This window comes from Cucurbita pepo, chromosome LG15, assembly GCF_002806865.2.
Source record: "Cucurbita pepo subsp. pepo cultivar mu-cu-16 chromosome LG15, ASM280686v2, whole genome shotgun sequence".
NCBI lineage: Eukaryota > Viridiplantae > Streptophyta > Magnoliopsida > Cucurbitales > Cucurbitaceae > Cucurbita > Cucurbita pepo.
Genome location: NC_036652.1, coordinates 6,005,108 through 6,027,409, shown reverse-complemented (window position 1 = coordinate 6,027,409; position 22,302 = coordinate 6,005,108). Strand labels below are relative to the sequence as shown.

At 33.6% G+C, this 22,302-nt stretch overlaps 3 protein-coding genes across 4 annotated transcripts; all 3 read left to right on the top strand.

Annotated features, from left to right (window-relative positions):
* Positions 1 to 372: 372 nt before the first annotated feature.
* Positions 373 to 3,267, top strand: LOC111811594 (probable 2-oxoglutarate-dependent dioxygenase At5g05600). Its single transcript, XM_023698524.1, has 3 exons — positions 373 to 1,038; positions 1,784 to 2,114; positions 2,878 to 3,267. Exons 1-3 carry the CDS (start codon positions 575 to 577, stop codon positions 3,136 to 3,138), a joined length of 1,056 nt encoding a protein of 351 aa, XP_023554292.1. The 5' UTR covers positions 373 to 574; the 3' UTR covers positions 3,139 to 3,267.
* A 4,163-nt stretch (positions 3,268 to 7,430) lies between these two features.
* Positions 7,431 to 8,966, top strand: LOC111811593 (probable 2-oxoglutarate-dependent dioxygenase At5g05600). The gene is made up of 3 exons (XM_023698523.1): positions 7,431 to 7,943; positions 8,057 to 8,384; positions 8,474 to 8,966. The coding sequence occupies exons 1-3, from the start codon at positions 7,480 to 7,482 to the stop codon at positions 8,696 to 8,698; spliced, it is 1,017 nt and encodes a 338-aa protein (XP_023554291.1). The 5' UTR covers positions 7,431 to 7,479; the 3' UTR covers positions 8,699 to 8,966.
* Positions 8,967 to 17,962: 8,996 nt separating this feature from the next.
* On the top strand, positions 17,963 to 21,912 carry LOC111811592. 2 transcript variants are annotated; one of them, XM_023698522.1, is made up of 4 exons: positions 17,963 to 18,151; positions 19,435 to 19,843; positions 21,064 to 21,157; positions 21,671 to 21,912. In XM_023698522.1, the coding sequence occupies exons 2-4, from the start codon at positions 19,508 to 19,510 to the stop codon at positions 21,700 to 21,702; spliced, it is 462 nt and encodes a 153-aa protein (XP_023554290.1). In that variant the 5' UTR covers positions 17,963 to 18,151; positions 19,435 to 19,507; the 3' UTR covers positions 21,703 to 21,912. The 2 variants fall into 2 exon arrangements, with proteins under 2 accessions (XP_023554290.1, XP_023554289.1); XM_023698521.1 differs by having other exon boundaries at positions 21,064 to 21,912.
* The last annotated feature ends 390 nt before the right edge of the window (positions 21,913 to 22,302 follow it).

The window sequence follows — 22,302 nt, the reverse complement described above, 5'->3', positions numbered from 1 at the left end:
AAAAAAAAAAAAAAAAAAAAAAAAAAAAAAAAAAAAAAAAAAAAAAAAAACTTTGAAATCCTAAATCTTTAACTAAATTTTGTCGATTGAAAATACAAATCCGAAAAAGAAAAATCAATCAATCCCAAAAAAGGAATACTAAGTATTCCTTAGTTGAGTCGGGTTGAATTAAAATAGCTTTTAGATCAATTCGGTGGTTATAATTTTTTTTAACTCTAACCTATCATTATTAAATAACCAATTCAATTATTAAAATAGGTTTAAATTTAATTGGGTGGGTTATTAACTACATAACTCTTCTATAGAGTTCATTAATAATCGAGTTCATTAGTTTATTCCATTTATCTGAATGATCGGTCAACTAAGTTCATTCGCTTGAAGGGTTACCATGAGTATTTGCGGACATAAGAACGAATGGAAAATAAATAAATATAAAAAATAAAAAAAAATAAAAAAACCAAAACTGCACATTCTCCACTGTTCCATCCACATTCATCTCTCCTGAAAATCCCCCAATAAGAACACTCCCAAATCTCTTTCTCCAAATTCCATCCCCATTTCCAGATTTTCCGCCATGGACGATTTCGATCAGGCCTTCATCCAAGCCCCCGAGCACCGCCCCAAGCTATCCGACCCCGAAGCCGACGGCATCCCCACCGTCGACCTCTCTCCGATCTTCAACTCCCCCGACGGTACCTTCCCCGATGATTTGGTCCGACAAATCGCCTCTGCTTCCGCAGACTGGGGATTCTTTTTTGTGGTCAACCACGGCGTCCCCCCCGAGAAGCAGCGCCGGATCGAGGCCGCTGCCCGGGTGTTTTTCGGGCAGAGTTTGGAAGAGAAGAGGAAAGTGAGGAGAGATGAAGGGCTAGTGACCGGCTACTCTAATACGGAGCTCACCAAGAATGTCAGAGATTGGAAGGAGGTGTTTGATTTCGTTGTGGCTGATCCCACCGTCGTTCCGGCGTCGCCGGAGCCTGATGATGACCAGTTGACTCTGTGGACCAACCGATGGCCGGAATACCTGCCGGAATTCAGGTAACCTCCCTAAAATCTTTAAGCTCTAACGATTAGTTTGTCAGATTGAATATGTATTTTTTACTTATAAATCAATGATCATCCCCTAATTAGTAGATGTGAGACTCCCTCTCGATCCTCCCCTCTAACAAAGTACATCATAGAGCTTCTCCGGAGGCTTATAGAGTCCTCAAACAACCTTTTCCCTTAATCGAGCCTCGACTCATTTCTCTATAATCCTTGAACAAAGTACACCATTTGTTCGACACTTGAGTCACTTTTAATTACACTTTCGAGACTCACAAAGAGCAAAGTACACCATAGAGCCTCCCCTGAGGCCTATGAAGCCCTCGAACAACTTTTCCTTAATCGAGGCGTGACTCCTTTCTCTAGAGCTCTCAAACAAAGTACACAATTGGTTCGAGAGTCACTTTTGACTACACTTCGAGACTCACAACTTCTTTGTTCACATTTGAGGATTCTATTAGCATGCTCAAGTTAAGGGCATGACTCTGTTAGAAACCACAACTCTTCACCATGGTATGATATCGTCCAATTTAAACGTAAGCTCTCATGATTTTACTTTTGGTTCTCATACCCGTGAAGATCTATTCCTTACTTATAAACTCATGATTATCCCTTTAAGTACCGAATGACCCGACACGCCCAATTTATGAAATTCATTTTTGAATTTTAGTGTAAATTTAAATATTTTCTTTAGAAGATAAAATTAAAAATTATGAAATTAATGGATGTAATTGAATAGGAAGGCTTGCGAGGAATATGTTGAAGAACTGGAGAAGCTTGGCCACAAATTAATGGAATTGCTCGCCGTTAGCTTGGGATTACCGGCGGAGAGATTTCGAGATTATTTCAAAGAGACGACGAGTTTTGGGAGACTGAATCACTATCCGCCGTGCCCTTCGCCGGAGCTAGCTCTCGGCGTCGGCCGCCATAAGGACCCTGGCGTCTTGACGGTGCTTGCCCAAGACGACGAAGTGGAAGGGCTGGAAGTGAAAAGGAAGAGAGATGGAGAGTGGATTCGGGTCAAACCCGTACCCGATTCGTACGTTGTCAATGTCGGAGAAATTACTCAGGTACGTAGTTTTCTAATTGGTTGATATTACTTTCTAATTACTTCCTAAGCCAGTTTGGGAGGGAAACAAAACATTCTTTGTAAGGGTGTGGAAACCTCTCGCTCATAGACGCGTTTTAAAACCGTGAGGTTGAGGGCCAAAACAGATAATATTTGTTAGTTGTAGGCTTGGACCGTTACAAATGGTATCTGGTCAGACATCGAGTGGTGTTCTAGGGAAGACACCCGGGTGGGTTAGAGAGGGAAACGAAGCATTTCTTACCAGGGTTGTGGACCTTTTTTTTATAACCGTTAGATCCTGCAAGAGATGTGGGTTAGTGAGGGAAACTAGCACGTTCCTTCCTTATAAGGGGATATGAGTTAGAGAGGGAAACTAAGCACGTTTCTTGTAAGGGCGTAGAAACCTTTCCCTAGTAGACGTGTTTTAAAACCATGAGACCGAGGGCTAAAGTGGACAATATCTACTAGCCGTGCATTTGGGCCGTTACAAAATCAAACTCGAATTGGGCTTGGGCTGATAAAAAGTCAAACATGAATTCAAAGTTCCGGGTCAAACCTATCATTTTTGAAACCTCGGTGACTAGATTAGAAACTAAATTAAGATATCAATAACTAAATTCAAATTTAACGTACCAAAATTGTGAAGTTTTTTTTTAATTGAACGGAAACTATCGGCAATTGAGATAATAACCAATGCCTTACTCATTAAATTATGTCCGAGTTTATTTATATTTCAACTTTTCGAGACGTCCTTCAACTTATAGGCTTGGAGCAATGAGAGGTACGAGAGCGTGGAGCATAGAGCTATGGTTAACCACAAAAGGGAAAGATATTCCATTGCCTTCTTCTTCAACCCATCTCACTCCACCATTGTCGAGCCTTTGAAAGAACTCATAGATCCCGAAAACCCTCCCAAATACAAATCTTACTCATGGGGGAAGTACCTTTCGAATAGAATGCTCAGTAACTTTAAGAAACTGAATGCCGACAACATTCAAGTTTCTCACTTTAAGATCTCTAACTAGCTCGTATATTCGGTGATTCTTTGTTTTAGCCACTTTATTAGGATCCGTTTGATTTAAGTTTTGATTGGATGTTCGTGGATAATATAAATGGTTCGTGTTATTGGAAATACTCTATGTTTGATGTAATTATATAATTAATGTATCTAAGGAAAATAACCACGAGGCTACTTGAGGGTCGTCCTCGACTTGGCCGCCTTCGGAATCGATCTCCAGGATTCGGATACCATCTGATCCATTTCCCAATACTTCCGACCTCTGGTCGAGTTCATGGCGGCTCTACTTCAGCAGCAAAAGGTGATCCTCGATGGATTGGCCGTCATGAAAGCCTTGGAGGACTTTCTAGCGAGGATTGCCGTCGTTGCTTACTATAAGAGTATTAGTTTACGGTTTTCAAAATAAATAGTTATAATCTCGAGTCGATATCGATTCGATTTTCAAAATTTCAAAAGTAACAATTTTGGTTTGGTTATCAGACATCTGATCGCCCAAAAGACATTTGGAATGAAGTAGAAGGACTAATTTTCCAAAAAACAATGAAATCTCGGGGATCAAATAGATACCAACTTCGAACAAATTGTCTCTTGATTAACAAAAGCGTGTTAAATTTTGTTTTAGTACATCAAGAAAATTTTTTTTTTAAATATTTGAGATTAAACATTGAAGTAATTAATTACGCTAATAATAATACACAGAACTTAACCTTGACCACATGGTCAATGAGACCCGATGAATTGAAGCTATCAAAGGAAAACTACGGGTCTGTTAAACGAGTATTCCTCGTGTCAAAAAAGAACTTAATTGGAAATACAAAATTTCAACGCTGGATGATTGAGAATTATTTACCTGATTATGTCTTGGAGATCGAATGAACGAATCATATAGTGATGATGTCTAAGTCACTAGTAGGGGTGTACATGGTCCGGGTTGGGTTGGGTTGAGGGATTTTTTTTGACCCAACCCTCTATTTTCGGGTTGGGTTGTCAATTTTTTTTTTAAGTTTTATTAATCCACAATTTATAATTATTCTGATACATAAAATATATTAGAAATTCACAAACAAATACAAATCAATTTATATTATTAAAAAAAAAAAAATAAGGAGCGAAAATTCTAACATATTAACATAACTCAACGTTATCCTAAAACTAAAGACAACTAAATACTGATATTTTTTTAGAATAGGTTGAAATAACAAAATATAAGAATAGATCATGAAATTAAATAAACTGGGATATAATAATGTTGCAACAAATAGATAATAAATACATTAGACCGGCCAAAGTACCACTCAAACGCATTCATAATTTAGGATTCTTAATATAGTTTATATATTTTTATTTGGCTCGGGTCACTCGAGTCAACTCGAGGGTTTTGTCCCATTAACTCGAAACAAAACCGATTCAATTCAGGTTCAGAAAAATGAACTCAACCCTACCCAAAATGCTTATCCAACTCAATCCAACCCTTATAGTTCGAGTGAGTTAGTCCGGGTTGTCGGGTTGAATGTACATCCCTAGTCACTAGAGCTGTCGGTCGAAACCTTAAATTAAAATTTTAAAATAATGGATTTGAGAATCATCAATTAGATTTTTTTTTTTTTGGGTTTAAAATTACTTTTCTTTTTTGTTTTTTTCCTTTTTTAGACAGCCACGTATGGGATAACATTATTTTATTATTATTATTTATCTTTTTTTTCATTTTAATTTCTCAACTTTTGTAAATTTTAAATTGTAAAGGCAAGCTTTAATCCGACCGAAATGACATTTATTTTTAAAATAATAAATAAATAAATAAATAAATAAGTAAAATTAGCGGTATATAGGAATCTTATCTGCTTCAATTCTTTTAAATTTATTATTCATTTAAATTTGAAAGATCGTGACACTCGAGTAAAAGAGAGCTACGTGAATGAACCGAAACCACCTCTGAATAAAAACGATTCTAACGATGAGATAACTCAGAAGTGCACATTCCTTTTCGGTGGCTCAATTATATGAACTTCATAGTTAAAATGTGCTTTGCTTGGTCTGTAGGTACAGTCTTAACTCTTAGAGCCACCGCATCGCAACCGATGCGGGGTTAAAGTTTCAATAATACTATTAAACTTTATATTTACCATTAAATAATATTTTAAAAACTTGAATCCATTTAAAATTTTTTAAAAATAAAAAGACCGTTTTGGTCCGTAGATTGACCATAAAAAAAAAAAATTAAAAAAAATATATATATATTTAAGGTTCCGTCAATATTGGGAAGATCATATGTTGTGTGTGTTTATATAATTAATGTACGTTTGAAAAACTATAGGTTTCGAGAAGGTGTCGTGTGATTTTTAAGTATTGTTGTAGTGTGTATTTGTATATTATAAAATAATATTATTAATCCCGAAAACCCTCCCAAATACAAATCTTACTTATGGGGGAAGTACCTTTCGAATAGAATGCTCCGTAACTTTAAGAAACTGAATGCCGACAACATTCAAATTTCTCACTTTAAGATCTCCAACTAGCTCGTACATTCGATGATTCTTAGGACCCATTTGGTTTAAGATTCGATTGGATGTTCGTGGATAATATGCTTATTTCAATTGAATAATGTTATTGAAAATAATCTACGCTCGATGTAATTATATTATTAATGTATCTCTACAAACTATAGGTTTTATCGAAGAAAAATAACTATGAGGCTACTTGATGACCGCCCTCGACTTGGCCGCCTCCAAAATCAATCTCGGGAACCAAATTGATAGTTGAATTTGAAACATCGGGAACCATATCGATACCAGCTCCAGACAAATTTTATATTTTGATTAAAAAACATGTCAAATTTTATTACATAAAACTAATGCATTATTGAATCGTATTAATATACATGTTAGGTGAGAAGTGTGTCATCGACTCGTGTTGAGATAATATTTTAATATTCTTTCTATTAAGATTTGATTTATAGTTTATTTTATTTTATTATCGATATTTAATTAGTTTATATTTTCCTGTAGGTATTAGTTGCTAGCTTGTATCATATTTAAAGGACATCAATATTAACGAGAATACACACCTTCCCAATTCTATTTCTCATTTTTAACGACTCGTGTCGGAAAAGGACTTGATTGGAAATACAGATTTTCAACGATGGATGATTGAGAATAATCTGTCTGATTATGCGGTGGAGATCGAACGAATCAATCATACAGTAATGATGTCTAAGTATTTAAAGCTATCGGTCGATCTTGAATTTATCGCTTATTATTATTACATCATAATTATCATAATTATCACCATAATTATCATAATTATTATCGCATCATCATTATATCATTATCAAATTATTATCATTATTATTATATCATTATTATCACTATTATTATGATCATATCATTATTATTATTATTACTACAATTATTATTATTTGTCTTTTTTTCTTTTAATTTCTCAACTTTTTGTAAATTTTAAATTGTAAAGCAATCTTTAATCCGACAGACATGACATCTACTTTAAAATAGTAAAATAATAATAATAAATAAATAAAAAGTAAAAAGTAAAAAGTAAAATAGAACATTTGTTTTGCATGGAATGCACAAGATTGAGTAAAGGTTATATTTTATAATTTAAGGTATATATTCAGTGATTGTGACACATGAGGGGTACATGAATAAATCGAGATCACATCCAATAAGAGCGATCCTAACGATATGATGACTAAGATATACTCAAAAGAATTGAAAGTCACTGTCTATACTAACAAAGTGCACATCCCATTTCGGTGGCTCAATTATAAGAATTTTATAGTTAAAATGTGTTTTGCTTGGTCTGTGAGTATAACCTTCACTCTTGGACGTGATGAGTAAATAACGTGACTATGCAGCAGAAGATTCAATAATACAAATACTCTTACCGTTAGTTTTTGGATGGAAAGGTAATTTCGTAATTTTTTTTTTAACTTTTTGATCTTTTGATCTATGTTATTGTTGACATTTTCATTCATATATTGACGAGATTGTTAAAAACTTTAAAAATATTAATACCCTTGAATTTAAAATAAAAAAAATTCAGAGATAATCTATGAAGTGTAGATTAATTATTTTTTTTTTTTATGTTATTTTTAAAATTTTATGAGTTAAAAAGATATTATTGAAATTTTTAAAAAAATTTAAAAATATTTTAAAACAAAGTATTAATTATTTTGAATATTAATATTATTGTATTTTTAAAAATTTAATGGTATTTTTATTACTTTCTGATATCTATAAAATTGTAATCCTCATATCCATATTTTAACCATAGAGAGAGAGAGAGAGGAGAGAGAGAATTCCTCCGGCAACCAAACTGCACCGGTTCCGCCATGAAGGAGTTTGATCAAGCCTTCATCCAAGCCCCGGAGCACCGCCCCAATCTCTCCGCCGTTGAATCCGACGGCATCCCCATCATCGACCTCTCTCCGATCTTCAACTCCCCCGACGGTACCTTCCCCGACGATTTGGTCCGACAAATCGCCTCTGCTTCCATAGACTGGGGATTCTTTCTTGTGGTCAACCACGGCGTCCCCGCCGAGAAGCGGCGGCGGATGGAGGCCGCGTCTCGGGAGTTTTTCGAGCGGAGTTTGGAAGAGAAGAGAACAGTGATGAAAGTGGAAGGGATGGTCACTGGCTATTCTGATATGGAGCTCACCAAGAACGTTAGAGATTGGAAGGAGGTCTTTGATTTCATTGTGGCCGATCCCACCGTCGTCCCCGTGTCGCCCGAGCCTGATGATCATCGGTTGACTCATTGGACCAATCGATGGCCGACATACATGCCGGAATTCAGGTAACCTGGGTAAAACCCTAATGGTCACCCGAGTCAATTATTAATGAAACTTTTAAAAATTCAAAAGTATTAAATTTATAATTTAACTGTCGTGGTCTGACATGATTGAATAGAGAGGCTGGTAAGGAATATGCCGAAGAATTAGAGAAACTTGGCCACAAATTAGTGGAACTTATCGCGGTTAGCTTGGGATTACCGGCGCAAAGGTTTCGAGATTATTTCAAAGAGAAAACAAGTATGGTGAGACTGAATCATTATCCTCCATGCTCGTTGCCAGAAATGGCTCTCGGTGTGGGTCGTCACAATGACCCCGGCGTCTTAACGATGCTTGCCCAAGACGATGTCGGAGGGCTAGAAGTGAAAAGGAAAAGAGATGGAGAGTGGATTCGGGTCAAACCCGTACCCGATTCTTACGTCGTCAATGTTGGCAACGTTACTCAGGTATATAGTAGAGCTCGATGTTGATCAACTGATACGATTGAACTATCCTTTGGTTTTTTCAACTTTTTGAAACGTTCTTCAACGTATAGGTTTGGAGCAATGAGAGGTACGAGAGCGTGGAGCATAGGGTTATGGTAAACGACAAAAAGGAAAGATATTCCATTGCGTTCTTCTTCAACCCATCTCATTCCACCATTGTCGAACCTTTGGAAGAACTCATCGATCCCGAAAACCCTCCGAAATACCAATCGTACTTATGGGGGAAGCTTCTTTTTAATAAATGTGCAAGGCTTTCAAGAGACTTAAAGCTGTAATATTCAAGTCTCTAAAGTTAAGATCTCCAGCTAGCTCGTATGTTAAATGAGTCGTCGTTTATGCTACTCTATGAACAGTCGTTTCGTTTAGGGTTTGATTGGCTGCTTGTGGGTAACGTGTATGTTTGGTTGAATAATGTCGTTGGGAAGATCATATGTATGTTCGAAAAACTATAGGTTTCGAGGTGTCGAGTCGTTTCGTTTAAGTATTGTTGTTGTGTGTATTTGTCTATTATAAAATAATATTATTTTGTGATTGAGGTTGTAACCGCTCAAACCCACCTGCTGGATATTGTCTGCTTTGACCTACTAAATATTGTCTGCTTTGACACAGTAGATATTGTCTGATTTGACCTAATAGATATTGTCTACTTTACTAGTGCCTAGTTTGACCTAGTAGATATTGTCTATTCTGACCCGGTAGATATTGCCTAACCGAGTAGATATTGTCTGCTTTGACTCGGTAGATATTGCCTACTTTGACCTAGTAGATATTGTCTGCTTTGACTTACTAGATATTGTCTGCTTTGACCTAATAGATATTGACTGCTTTGACCTATTAGATATTGTTTGCTTTGACTAGAGATTTACACACCTTTATAAAGAGAATGGTTCGTTTCTCTCTTCAACCGATGTGGGAAAAAAACCGAATCTACCCTCTGGAAATAAAAACTGATGTTCGTTTCTCACACATACTCTCGGGAAGAAAACCGAATCTAAAAACTCACTGAATCTTCCTTCCGTTTTTTTTTCTCCGTTCTTGACGGAAATGATCAATCCGACACCCGATCCTTTTCTCTTGGGTTCAACATTCACTTCTTGTGATACTCCTCAGTCAATTTTGATCACTCAGGTCGGAATGGTCGATTTCTCCTTTCTTCTCATTTGTTCTTCGTTTTCTCTCAAAACCCTAATTTCTCTCTCTCTCTCCTTCCCTTTTTGCATGTCGGAAAAATTACCATTTTGCCCTTCGTTGACTTTGACCCAATTTTTTTTTTGGTGTTTTTTATTTTATTGTTTACTTATTTCTTCAAACCACAATCATCTACGTCCAATCATCTACGTCCAATCGAACAAGAACACGCACCTCTTAACATTAATTCTCCTTCTTCCCGTTGTCCACTACTAGAATTGAGCTTATGCTATTACAACGATGTATAATGAGTCAAAACATATAATATCTACTAGAATTGAGTTTATGCTATAACAAATGATATCAAACCCGAACATCAAGCTGTATGTCAGCAAAGACACTAGAGGGTGGATCGTGAGATCCCACGTTGATTAGAGAGATGAACAAAACATTCTTATAAGCGCGTGAAAATCTCTTCCTAAAACCGTGAGACTGACAACTATATGTAATGTATAGAGTAATTTAATTTTTTTTATTTTTAATTTTAAGATATTTTTGAAATTTCTAAAGTTTTATCGATGTTTTTCTAAGAAACAAAGTTTATAAATATTTTTATTAATCTAATATAATCAAATATTAATATTTGAAATATCAAGTCAATGGTTGACCTAAATGGCATTAGTCCAATATATGTATGTGTAACAAGTCAATGGTTGACCTAAATTTCAATAACTGCATTTTCTATATATTTTGTTTATTTATTTATTATCATTATTGATATTATTTTATACCCTAAATTAATAAAAATATTATTTTAAACTTTAAAAAAAAAAAAATCTAAAAACTGCTTTTATTATTAGTTTTTAAAGAAAATCGTTAATAAAAACGGCTTTTCATTAATATCCTAAAATACCCTTAAATTCTAAGATTATTAAGAAAACGTATAAAAATTTAGAAGTATTTTTTAAATAATTTTAAAAGATAAAAGGTAAGTAAAAATTAGAAGAGTATTTTTAAAATAAATTATTAACAATTTTATATTATTGAAACTTTTAAAAGTTGAAGGGTACTTTTGAGAGAGAACGTAAAACTGTAAATATAGATAAACATTGAGGACGAAGACTGTGCATACTCTCCTTACTAAATAGTTCTCTAAAATCTCGAGCACTTTCAATTAAAAAAAAAAATCCCCTTTGATTATATATATAATAGTTGTTTTAATTGCATAATTTCAACTTTACATTAAAAAAAAAAAAAAAAAAAAAAAAAAAAAAAAAAAAAAAAAAAAAAAAAAANATTTCAACTTTACATAAAAAAAAAAAAAAAAAAAAAAAACGTGTTAAATTACTTAAAAAAAAACGATTTTATTGGGATTTGAGAATCATGAAATTTGATTTTTTTTTTATTTTTAAATTCCTTTCCTACTTTTTTCTTAACACAGTGACTCATGTGCTAACATTATTATTATTATTATTATTTTTTTGTCTTTTTTCCTTCTAATTTAAAAATTAATAAATATTAAATTGTAAGGCAATCTCTAATCCGGCCGACGAGATCTCTATTTTAAATAATAAATAAATAAAGTTAAGAGTTAAAGGTTGAATTTATATTTATTTTAATTCAATTATTAGTTTGTAATTTTAGAAATTAAATCTCAATTTAAATAATTTGATAATGTATTTCTAAATGTGGTAGTTACCCCTAACTATTTTACTAATAATACAATTTATATTATATTATACGTATTATATATAAATACTATATTTATTTTTAAAATATATTTTTAAATATTTATATTATACGCATCAAAAATATTTATAAAAAAAATGTTTTTTTTAGAATCTGCATCCTTTGGATCATAGAATCTGACATCTCAATTCAAGTCGATTTATTAGAATCGTTCGAGCTAATTTGGAAAAGATCTAATCTTTTGAAGCCGAGTCTTTCTACAAACTAGAATTGTCGCAAATATGGTCGAGCTGTTTTGAGTCATATTGATGCATACTTTAAAGCGGTCTCTTTTTATTTGCAAATTTAATAGATTCGACTCATTTTAATAATAAACAAACACAGGAAAAGTGCTAAAAAAGGCTTACACACGAGCATACCAACCTAGGAAACCTAGCTTCCTCGAGAATAGTAACTTCTCTGATTGTCTGCCAAATATACCCTAAATTTTTTATAGGAAACCTAGATTCCTCGAGAATAGTAACATTTCTAATTGTCTGCCGCTCCACAGACCAACACGAGTACTGCCTAAGAAATTTTCAAGAGTTCACCCAATTTGACATTGCTCATAGCAAAACACGTTTAATCATCAAGTTTGTATAATTAGAGATCATTTCAATTCAATATCAATTCATTCATGTACCTCTCATTTACTCGGGTATTGTAATAAACATAACTAAATTATGTAATAATAAGTAGGTCATCTCCCGTGCTTTTGTTTTTAAGTACGCGTAATTAACCAAAATGAATCCGCTTTTTTATTTTATACCCATTCTAACCTAACTTATTTGACTAAATTATTAATCAATTGAAATATTAAATAAATATAAAATTTGTATGAATTAGAATTAAAAAGTAAAGTTTTATGCAAAAAAGTGCTTAAAATATTATTTAACCTTTTAATTACAATCTAATTACCTTTTACAAAATAAATAAATAAATAAAAATGTTAATTTCAGAAAATAAAAGATAAAAGAATATATATCCAATTTAATCTCGTGAAGACGCGTGTTTCACGATTTGGTGCGAAATGACGATAAAACCAACAAAATGATAATTGAATTATTTAAATAAGAAAAAAGAAAAGTCGATTTAATTACTAAAAATATAAAAACAAATAACAAAATTCACACTAACTTCGAACGAACATCGCCACATCGCCGCCGCGGACGGCGGCAGAGGATGAATTTACAGTCTTCAACATCTAGGGATAAAAGCCGACGAACGGAATCGTAACCCTAGGGTTCGCCGCAGGTCTGAGTGGCGGTAGAGACTCCTGGTGGATGGCGTCGCCGACGGATTCCGCAACGACGACGATGAAATTAATAGCCATTCTGAACAGCTCCAAGCAGAGCTCTAATCGCTGAATCGCCATCTCCGTCGGATTCAAGAACAGCAAGAATCGACCGTCCGATTTAGGGCTTTTTCGTTTCCGTCAATTCTCCGCGTCGTTTTGCCTTTTCTTTTTTCTTCCGGAAAATTTCTTAGTCGTCGTCTGCGTTTTAATCTGCTTTTATACTAAGCCGAGAGAGGGGTAGGAAAATTCCGCGAAATAGAGGGCTCTTTTGGTAATTTCCCCTTATATATATTTTTTTTTTTACTTTAATTATTAAAAAAATACGTGTATTTCCTAACGTTTTTTTTAAGATATTTTTCTTTTTAAATTTATATTATTTAATGTTTTAATTTTTTTTCAAATAAAATTATATTTTTTAAGATTGTGTTTGTAAGTATTGCGTATCAAAATCGTAAATAAATGTATTTTATTTATTTATTAATTAATAAAAAGAATTAATATAAAATGAAAAAAAAAAAACAATTATTTTATTTTTAATTTTTTAATTTTTTTTTTCTTGTAGACCAAGAGACAATTGCTTTGTACGTTTGGAGCTTAATTTTGGCTCTTGGAGGTATCCAAGAGACACAACCCTTTCTCTCTCCTCTCTTTCTCTCTCTACAATGGGTATTTTAATTTGAAATTATTATTTATTGAATTTATTTTTTAGTTTTGTTGAAAAAAAAAATGAAAAGGGAAATTTTAAATTTTTTGTATTTTTTTCAAGTGAGTTATATATAATTTTAAAGTTAATAAATTTTGTTATTGAAAATTAAATATCTTTAGGGTATTATTGGATAATATTTTAAATTTGGTGGACCAAAGAAATTAATACTTCCATAAATTTGGGAAAAACATTCTGGGATTAAATGTTTTTGTTGAAGAATTTAATTAAGGTTTGGTTTTATTTGCTATAAATTGGTATAATTATTATAAATTTAACTTTAAACTTATATAAGAATTAAAAAATAGTGTGATGTAAATAAGATAAAAAAATATTTTATTTTTGTTAAAATTAATGGATAAATTACAATAAACCAAATATATATGGTAAAAGATATAATATTTATATTATTTAAGTAAATTTAGAATGAAAAAATAAAATTTGAAAATAAAAGGAATATTCTTTTCACAATAATTTGCTTATTTTTCCAGAAATAAAAAATGGGTTGACAGATAAGACTTTGTTCTTATCCAAATGCAAAGGAATAATAAATAAATAAGAAAAAAAAAACATTTTTTTAAATAAAATAATAATGTGCGAGACAGCCTCCAATGCATGGGCTGAGAAAAACCTTGTTTTTTTTTTTTAATTAAAAAAAGGAAAAAAAAAATGATATATATATATATATATATATATATATATATNAATTTAACTTGAATTAAAAAAATATATACCTAAAAGGTAATAAAATAATTGAGATTTCGTATTTTTAAAGTTGATTTTTATTCGTATTTAAAAAAAAAAATAACGAAACTATTAATTTTTTTTTTTTTTTATCGTTACATAAAATTAACGAGACTTACTATACATAATATATATATATAAACACGAAAGTTTAGATAGATATCAGGTATTTTTAATTTTGAGGATGAGTACGGGAGTAGTGGTCCCCCACCCTGTTCTCAATCCCGACCTCGATCCCTGCTATTATATTCTTTGTTTTTTTATACATATAGTCTTAAAAAATAAAAATATTAAATAAACCCTAATTTCTTTGGCTCCTTCCTCGCATTATGTCGTAGCTTCTTATTACTACTCACTTTCTCTTTCCTCGTCTCTCTCTACTTCGAGTACTATTGCTTGATTATCGTAATTATAACTGTTCAAACCGACGGCTAGCAGATATTATCTACTTCGGCTAGTTACATATCGTCTATTAGGGAGATGTTTCCACCACCTTATAAGGAATGTTTCGTTCTCCTCTCCAACTAATATAGAATTTTTCACAGTAATAAAAAAAATTGACAAAATTATTCGATAAAACCGTCACGATCTGAATCTTTTATACTGAGTGGACCACTTTCAATTAAATAAAACAATTGGAAAAACCTCAAAAGTCTAAAAGCTCTCATTTTACTTTACGAGGAACCAATTGGATAACTTGAAACATCAAAATCATGGCTTACGTGGCATTAAATTTTAGTACTTTTTTGCCCTTTTTCTAAACCCTAATTATTGTTTTTATTTATTAAATTTAATTCAACTTGACATCCAAGTTGAATGCTTCCTATCTTATCCATAAAATGTTCACCTAACTTGCTTTCCAAACATAATTTTTTAAAAATAATATTGAATTTAAAAATATTTTTATTAATTTAGCGGAGATAATATTTTAAAATATTTATTATTTTCATAATGTTAACAAATTAATTATAAAAAAATACTCATTATTTAAATTTTGACGCTAGCTTAACGTACATACTTCATATTAATTATAAAAAATACTCATTATTTAAATTTAATATAAAAAATATATTTCTTTTAAATTATGATGTCGAAAAAAAGTAAGGTCGAATAATTGCAAAACACATGAGAGTAACATGAGGGGTCGTGTGTCGGTTAAGTCATATAAAAATAATAATAATAAATAAAAATAATTATTTTTTTTCATCATTTGAAAACCAAAAAGAAAAAAAAAGTACACAAAAAGTGAGGAAAATGAAGTGTGATATAGACTTAAAGTAATGAAAAATAATTAAAAATAATTAAATAAATAAATAAAATAGAAAATAGAAAATAGTTCAAATATTATCTATAAGGAGACAAGATTCAAATAATGTAATGGGGAGTGATGATGACCTTATGTTATAAATTTTGCAACCACCAGCTGGCACTCAAATAGTTATTTTATTTAATTGCATTTTGGTCCTTCTATTTTGTTTTTGTTTAGTTTTCGACCGGGAAAATGTTGCATTTTTGTCCATGACGTCGTAGCGGTGTTTTTATTTTAGTTTGGGATAGCGAACGGTTGACAACCCTAATTTGGGTTTGAAGACAGGGTGAGGCACGGGTTTGTGGTCAGGGGTGTTCGTATGATCTGATAACTCAACTAACTCGAAGGTTAGATTTTTTCTCGATTTGGGTTGGATTGAATTTTTTTAAAAATCGAAAATTTTAATTAGGTTTGCAAATTGACATTTTTTTTTTTTACCCGACCAATCTGAAAATAGGGTTACGACCAGCTCTACTCTAAAGAAAATTAAGAATATTTAACGTTGTCACGGACCCAAATCAATTTGAAATTAGAGGTGGTCCAAAAGACTTTTTCAACCCGAATATAATTTAATTAAATAAAATATTAATTTTTCCAATGGAATCTTCATTATTCTTTAATTTTATTTTATAAAATAATTACTTTGAAAACCGTTATTAGAAAAGGAATATTTTTAAAAATAAATATGTTAGTTTCCAAAATTTGACCCAACGTTTCAATTATTCCGAATATATTTATTTATTATTATTATTTTGAAATAATTTAATTCTTACCTATAACAATAATATATATATATATATATATATATATATATATATAATATTGATTAGTAAACTCTAAACTGTCAGGTGATTGGTGGGATTTAATATTAAATCACATTTTCCACGATCTTAATTCATGCAAATAAATTTAATTAATTACCCCACTAAATATATTCCACTTTTATTTATTTTATTTTATTTTATTTTTGTAAAATTGTAATTATTTTATTGGTCCTTGAATATTCGTTATCTCATTCAAATTATAACTTCTTATGTGGGTCCCAATTATTTAAATGTGTCCATTAATTTTAGTACACGTGTTCATTTAATGTGAATATATTTTATTTATTATTATTATTATTATTATTGACATTGTTAGGGAGAAAATGATAGTAAAATAAAATAAAATATAAAATATGATTTTAAAATTAAGTGAAATATATTTATGATTTGAATATTAATTTTGGTTTTATTTAAGCCTATAGAGCCGACTGTTGGTAATAAATCGGAGGAAGGTGAGGATGATGTCAAGTCATCATGTCCTTTATGCCATGGGTGACACATGTTCTACAATGACGGGGACAAGGGTCGTGGTCCCGCCAAGGTGAGTTAACTCCAAAAATCTGTCCTCAGTTCGGATGGTTGGCTGCAACTCGCGTCGGGTTAGCCGTACAACCGTGAATAATGTTTTATAGTAATTAAAATTTAAGTTTTGGAAATTGTATTTTATTTTTTATTCAAAATTTAAAAATTATTTAAAATTAAAATTCTAAAAATAAATAGAAAATTTGAGATAGGCTTATCCAGCAGCTGGCGACGTGTCACAATAAGAGAGGTCGAAATCTGACCATTAAATATACAAGGGTAGAGTAGTAATTTCACGTAAAAGGACAAAAGAGTAAAGGGACACTTGTCAGCATATTATGAATTTTAAAACAAACAAATTGGGTACTTTTATTTATTTATTATTTTTTTTTTTTTTTGCTTTTTATGAATCAATTTTAACCACTCGATTTAAAATTCAATCAAATCTTAACTACTAAAAATGATGAGATCATGGAAATTAAAATAAGAACAACACATGCAATAATTTTATCAAATAAATCTCAGCCACTTAAAAATAAACTTTAATTTAATCCCTTTTTTTTCATTAAAATATATAATGAGATTGTGGTAAATAAAAAAATAAAATTACCACTAACTAACCCATATTAAATCTTTATTATCATCCCGTTATTAATTAATTAAATTAACTGACCCATATTACAGACTCAAGTTGAATTATAACGGTTACGTTGGGTTTAAAAGGAGTTTGGGTTTGAGCTAGATTCATTTTTTGGAACCCCATCCGGTTCGGGGTTGAGTTTGGGACCCAACCCAATCTAACTCAAATTATAAGAGTTGGGTTGAGTTGAATTTTTTTTTAGGACTCAATTCGGTTCGAGGTGCGAGGTGGGTATAAGTTCAATGTGCAAAGGACCAAACCAACCCGACCCATAAAAAAAGAGAAGAGGAGTTGAGATTAAAACCACTCCCAAGCTTAACATGAGTTCAACCCAACCCAACCTAACTCGTACACCACTATATTTTAGTTTATAAAATTTAATTAGTTGAAATTGTTTTTTCTATTTTAACCTCTCGTACCTTTCAACTTTTAAAATTTTTAGATCCGCCGTTACACGTTTAAAAGAATACTTGTAAACTTTTAAAATTAACCTTAATATAATTATTTTTTTCTTGTAAAAAGGAATTAAAATATTTTTACCGTTTATTTTTACTCTCCAACGAGCGAATTTACTTATTTACCGTAGCGGTCAGCTTATTCGGGTCCCGCCGTCTTAAACCCTTTATCCAAGTTCAGGGGTTTTGTTTCGGTGGAGCTGATCCTCCCAGAATTTTTCAGAATTTGTGGCGGTTTATGGTGTCCGTGGACAAACCCTCCTTCCAAAACTGTGTGTTCATCCATCAACAGCTTTCAATTGAGGCGCAGCGATGGCGACGCACCTTCAAAGTTCCACTAAAATGGCCCTTCACGCCCCTGTTCTTGTAGAGCTCAGAGTAAGCTTGACGACCCTTTATTCTCTTTCTATTTCTGAAGTGTTTTCTGTGAAGCCTGAGTTAGTGGGTGGGATTATTAGAGATCTGTTTCTAGCTTTCAAGAATGCGTTTGTTTTGTTTCTCATTGTAGATTAAGCTAATTGGTGTTTGATTGAATTGGTGGAAGAATCTTGATACAAATTTGTGGGTGATGGTGATTGGAAAATCCATAGCTCGTGCAGTGTTTACATTTCTGTGATGAATTTGCGTCTAGTTGACTGTTGAATGGGCTCGAGGCCACTTACTTACCTTGTTGTGTTGAGAGTCCTAGGTTGATCATGGGTTTATAAGTAAGGAATATATCTCCATTGGTATGGAAACCAAAAGCAAACCCATGAGAGCTTATGCTTAAAGTGGATAATATCATCTCATTGTGGAGAGTCGGGCACTTAACTTAACCATGTCAATAGAATTCTCAAATGTCGAACAAAGAAGTTGTGAGTTTTGAGGGTGTGGTAAAAAATGACTCAAGTGTCGAATAAAGGGTTTACTTTGTTCGAGGGCTCCTTAGAAGGAGTCGAGCCTCGATTAAAGGGAGGCTGTTTGAGAGCTCCATAGGCCTCAAGGGAGGCTATATGGTGTGCTTTGTTTGAGGGGAGGATTGTTGGGAGGGAGTCCCACATTGGCTAATTAAGGGGATGATCATGGGTCTAGAAGTAAGGAATGCATCTCCATTGGTATGAGGTCTTTTGGGAAACCAAAAGCAAAGCCATGAGAGCTTATGCTCAAAGTAGACAGTATCATGTCATTGTGGAGAGTCGTGATCCCTAACATAGTATCAGAGTCATGCCCTTAACTTAACCATGTCAATAGAATCCTCACGTTTTGAACAAAGAAGTTGTGAGCCTCAAAAGTGACTCAAGTGTCGAATAAAGGGTGTACTTTGTTTGAGGGCTCTTAGAAGGAATCGAGCCTCGATTAAGGGGAGGCTGTTCAAGGGTTCCATAGGCCTCAGGGGAGGCTCTATGGGGTGCTTTGTTCGAGGGGAGGATTGTTGAGAGAAGAGGCTCAATTTGTACGAGGGTTTTTGGAGAAACCAAAAGCAGAACCATGAGAGTTTATGCTCAAAGTGGACAATATCATATCATTGTGGAGAGTCGTGATACCTAACATGTCGCCCGTTCTTTTTCCTAAATCCTATTCTTTCAACTGAATTCTTCTATCCAAACGTGTAATGTCAAGACTTCGTTAGTTGAGTCGTGTTACATCGAGCAATTTGTTTACAAACTTTGTTCTTATTGTAGCTTAGTTCGCCACGAAGTGAGTTTAAAACCACATAAAAGATATCAGAATGCTAGATCTGTGGTTTCTTGTGCTATGAATATGACTGCAGGACAACCAGACGATTCAGGAAGGGTAAGATGGGATAGTTTGAAGGACAGGGTAAAAAAGCTTTGGGAAAGCTCACCAGAGCCAGTGAAACGCTTCCCTTGGAATGAGGCATTGGATAATTTCATCCAGCTTATAGCTGATCTCGGTTTGACGGTTATCAAATACGTGTGTGTACCGTTACTCGTCGTTACCTCCCTCAGCGAGACGTCCTACTGTGCGCATCAAAAGAAGCTTCTTATCGTCCCGTTTCCGCTTATAATCGGCTTCTCCGTTGCTAAGGTCATGGGACAGACAGCTTTGAGTCTATCTCCAATTCTTAAGGTATGATTTCTGCATCTTCTCTCCATTTTGTGTGAGACTTTAGTTGAATTGAATGGATCGCCAGGATGGTTTATTGTCCATGTAACGGCCTAAACCTACCGCTAGCAGATATTGTCCTATTTGGACTTTTCGTTAAGGTTTCCTCTCAAGGTTTTTAAAATGTGTTTGCTAGGGGAGAGGTTTCCACATCCTTATAAGAATGTTTCGTTCTCCTCCCCAACCGATGTGGGATCTCATTATCCATTTCTTATCGGGGTCTAGCGTCCTTGTTGGCATTCGTTCCCTTCTCCAATTGACGTGGGATTCTTGGATCCACCCCTTTCAGGACATGTTTCGTTCTCCTCCCCAACTGATGTGGGATCTCACGATCCACCCCCCTTTCGGACCCAACGTCCTTGCTGGCACACCGCCTCGTGTCCACCCCCTTCAGGGCATGTTTCGTTCTCCTTTTCAACCGATGTGGGATTTCACAATCCACCCCCTTCGGGGCGTAGCGTCCTCGCTAGCACTCGTTCTCTTCTCCAATCGACGTGGGACTAACCAATCCCCACCCCCTTTGGCACAGTGCCTTGCTGGTGCACCACCTCGTGTCCACCTCCCTTCAGGGCTCAACCTCCTTGTTGTCACTATCACCCGGTGTCTGGCTCTGATACCATTTGTAACGCCCCAAACTCACCGCTAGCAGATATTGTCCTCTTTGGATTTCCTTTCAAGATTTTTAAAATGGGTTTGCTAGGGAGAGGTTTCCACACTCTTATAAAAAATGTTTCGTTCTCCTCCCTAACCGACGTGGGATCTCACAGACCAAACATTGATCTTTGTTATTGCATCAAACAAAAACGACATAAATGATATTTGCAAGGATTGTTTGAACACGGTTCATTAGTCTTCCTAGTTTTCGACAATCTACATCATCTATGAGGAAACATTTTCGTCTCGGACGCCTTAAACCGTAGCGGCAAACTTACATTAATGATCTGTGTGGGAAATTCAGCAGGTTTCTTGAGGCATTGTCTTATTAGTCCTGGATGACATCCTCAGTAGTTCTTTTTTGCTATTCACCCTAGTAGGTGAACACGACTCTCCACAATGGTATGATATTATCCACGACATTTGATCACGATTGCTATGTTCTTCGCCCTTGTTAAACTGCCTGGCCCGCACTATCCATATTGGGGTCGGATATTCATACTGCATTTTGCTAATGGGGGTTTGTTTAGAACTCTATGGTCTTCGTTTCTCTGGTTTCGAAGACCTCGAAAGACATCGATGCTGCTGAAGCACAACAAGAAGGCGTAGAGAACATTGGACCAGGTATTACTTTACTACTAGCAATCGACTCGATGCTTTTTAGAAACTAATTTCATTTTTCATACCTCCATGTGAGTAGTTATGACTCGGGTGCCTCGATACGAAGGTCGAACTTAAGAGTAGCTTTTTTATAGGATTGTTATAAAAAATGTTATTAGGGTATTAAGGGTATGGTAATAATTGGTTAGGGATGTTATGGGGAGAAAGGGTAAAGTTAGGAGTCGATTTAGTTGGCTTAGGCTCGAGCGTTCTCAAGAACGGGAGAGTCCAAGTACCAAGAATTATTTGGCTTCTCTTGTAGTTTTTTACTTCTTATTTCTTGAGTTTGATGACATATAGAGGTCGGGGATTCAAACCTCTGACCTCTTGACTGAAAGTATACCCCTTGACCAATTGAGCTTAGCTCGAGTTGTATATGTCGATATCATCTTAGTTCTATCTGGTTCTCGTCTCTCGTGTTGGTAGCTGGGTAACTTATGGACTTGTTTTCGATCAATTATCCTTGTTTTTGTGCAGATTACGTTGCAGACTTCACCAAAATGAAGTGATCGATCGAGCGGATGAACTGGTCGATAGGTTCTTATAGCACGCTCCGAGATAAGCATTAAATGAAGTCTAAAGAATTGTGTATGTTCGAGAACAATCAAAATTTTCAAAATAATTTCACCATAATTCATATTACCAAATTACCCCCAAAATATTGTTGAATATCTGTATTATCTTCTTGCCTCTAGTTTGAGATTCCGTCTATTTTAGTCTATATGCTTTCAAATTTCTATTTCAATCACAATTATAAACGTTTTCCATACGTGCCCAAAGCTACAAACTTGGCTCCCGAAAGTAGGGCCCGCACAAAAACAAATACTCTCGTGTTCCTCGTCTTTCATGTCGTGAGGATGGTCGAGGTAGCCATGACATGAAACAGGCGATGACAAACAGAGTAACAACCATGAAGACAATGAATAAGTCGTAGCTGACATTGTCGACCCCGTCAATGATCTTATGAAAGATGAAGGCGACACGAGAAACCGAACTCAATTGAAAAATATTTTTTAATAAATTATAAATATTAAAAAAGACAAATTTGGAAATGTAATTTAATGAAAAAAAAAAAAAAAAAAAAAAAAAAAAAAAAAAAAAAAAAAAAA

Bases quoted from the DNA above. Each gene is read 5' to 3' on its own strand.
- LOC111811594 (XM_023698524.1), top strand. From the start codon at position 575: ATGGACGATTTCGATCAGGCCTTCATCCAAGCCCCCGAGCACCGCCCC. The intron at 1,039-1,783 runs GTAACCTCCCTA...GTAATTGAATAG, and splicing joins GAATACCTGCCGGAATTCAG to GAAGGCTTGCGAGGAATATG. The intron at 2,115-2,877 runs GTACGTAGTTTT...TTCAACTTATAG, and splicing joins ATGTCGGAGAAATTACTCAG to GCTTGGAGCAATGAGAGGTA.
- LOC111811593 (XM_023698523.1), top strand. From the start codon at position 7,480: ATGAAGGAGTTTGATCAAGCCTTCATCCAAGCCCCGGAGCACCGCCCC. The intron at 7,944-8,056 runs GTAACCTGGGTA...ATGATTGAATAG, and splicing joins ACATACATGCCGGAATTCAG to AGAGGCTGGTAAGGAATATG. The intron at 8,385-8,473 runs GTATATAGTAGA...TTCAACGTATAG, and splicing joins ATGTTGGCAACGTTACTCAG to GTTTGGAGCAATGAGAGGTA.
- LOC111811592 (XM_023698521.1), top strand. From the start codon at position 19,508: ATGAATATGACTGCAGGACAACCAGACGATTCAGGAAGGGTAAGATGG. The intron at 19,844-21,063 runs GTATGATTTCTG...GGGTTTGTTTAG, and splicing joins GTCTATCTCCAATTCTTAAG to AACTCTATGGTCTTCGTTTC.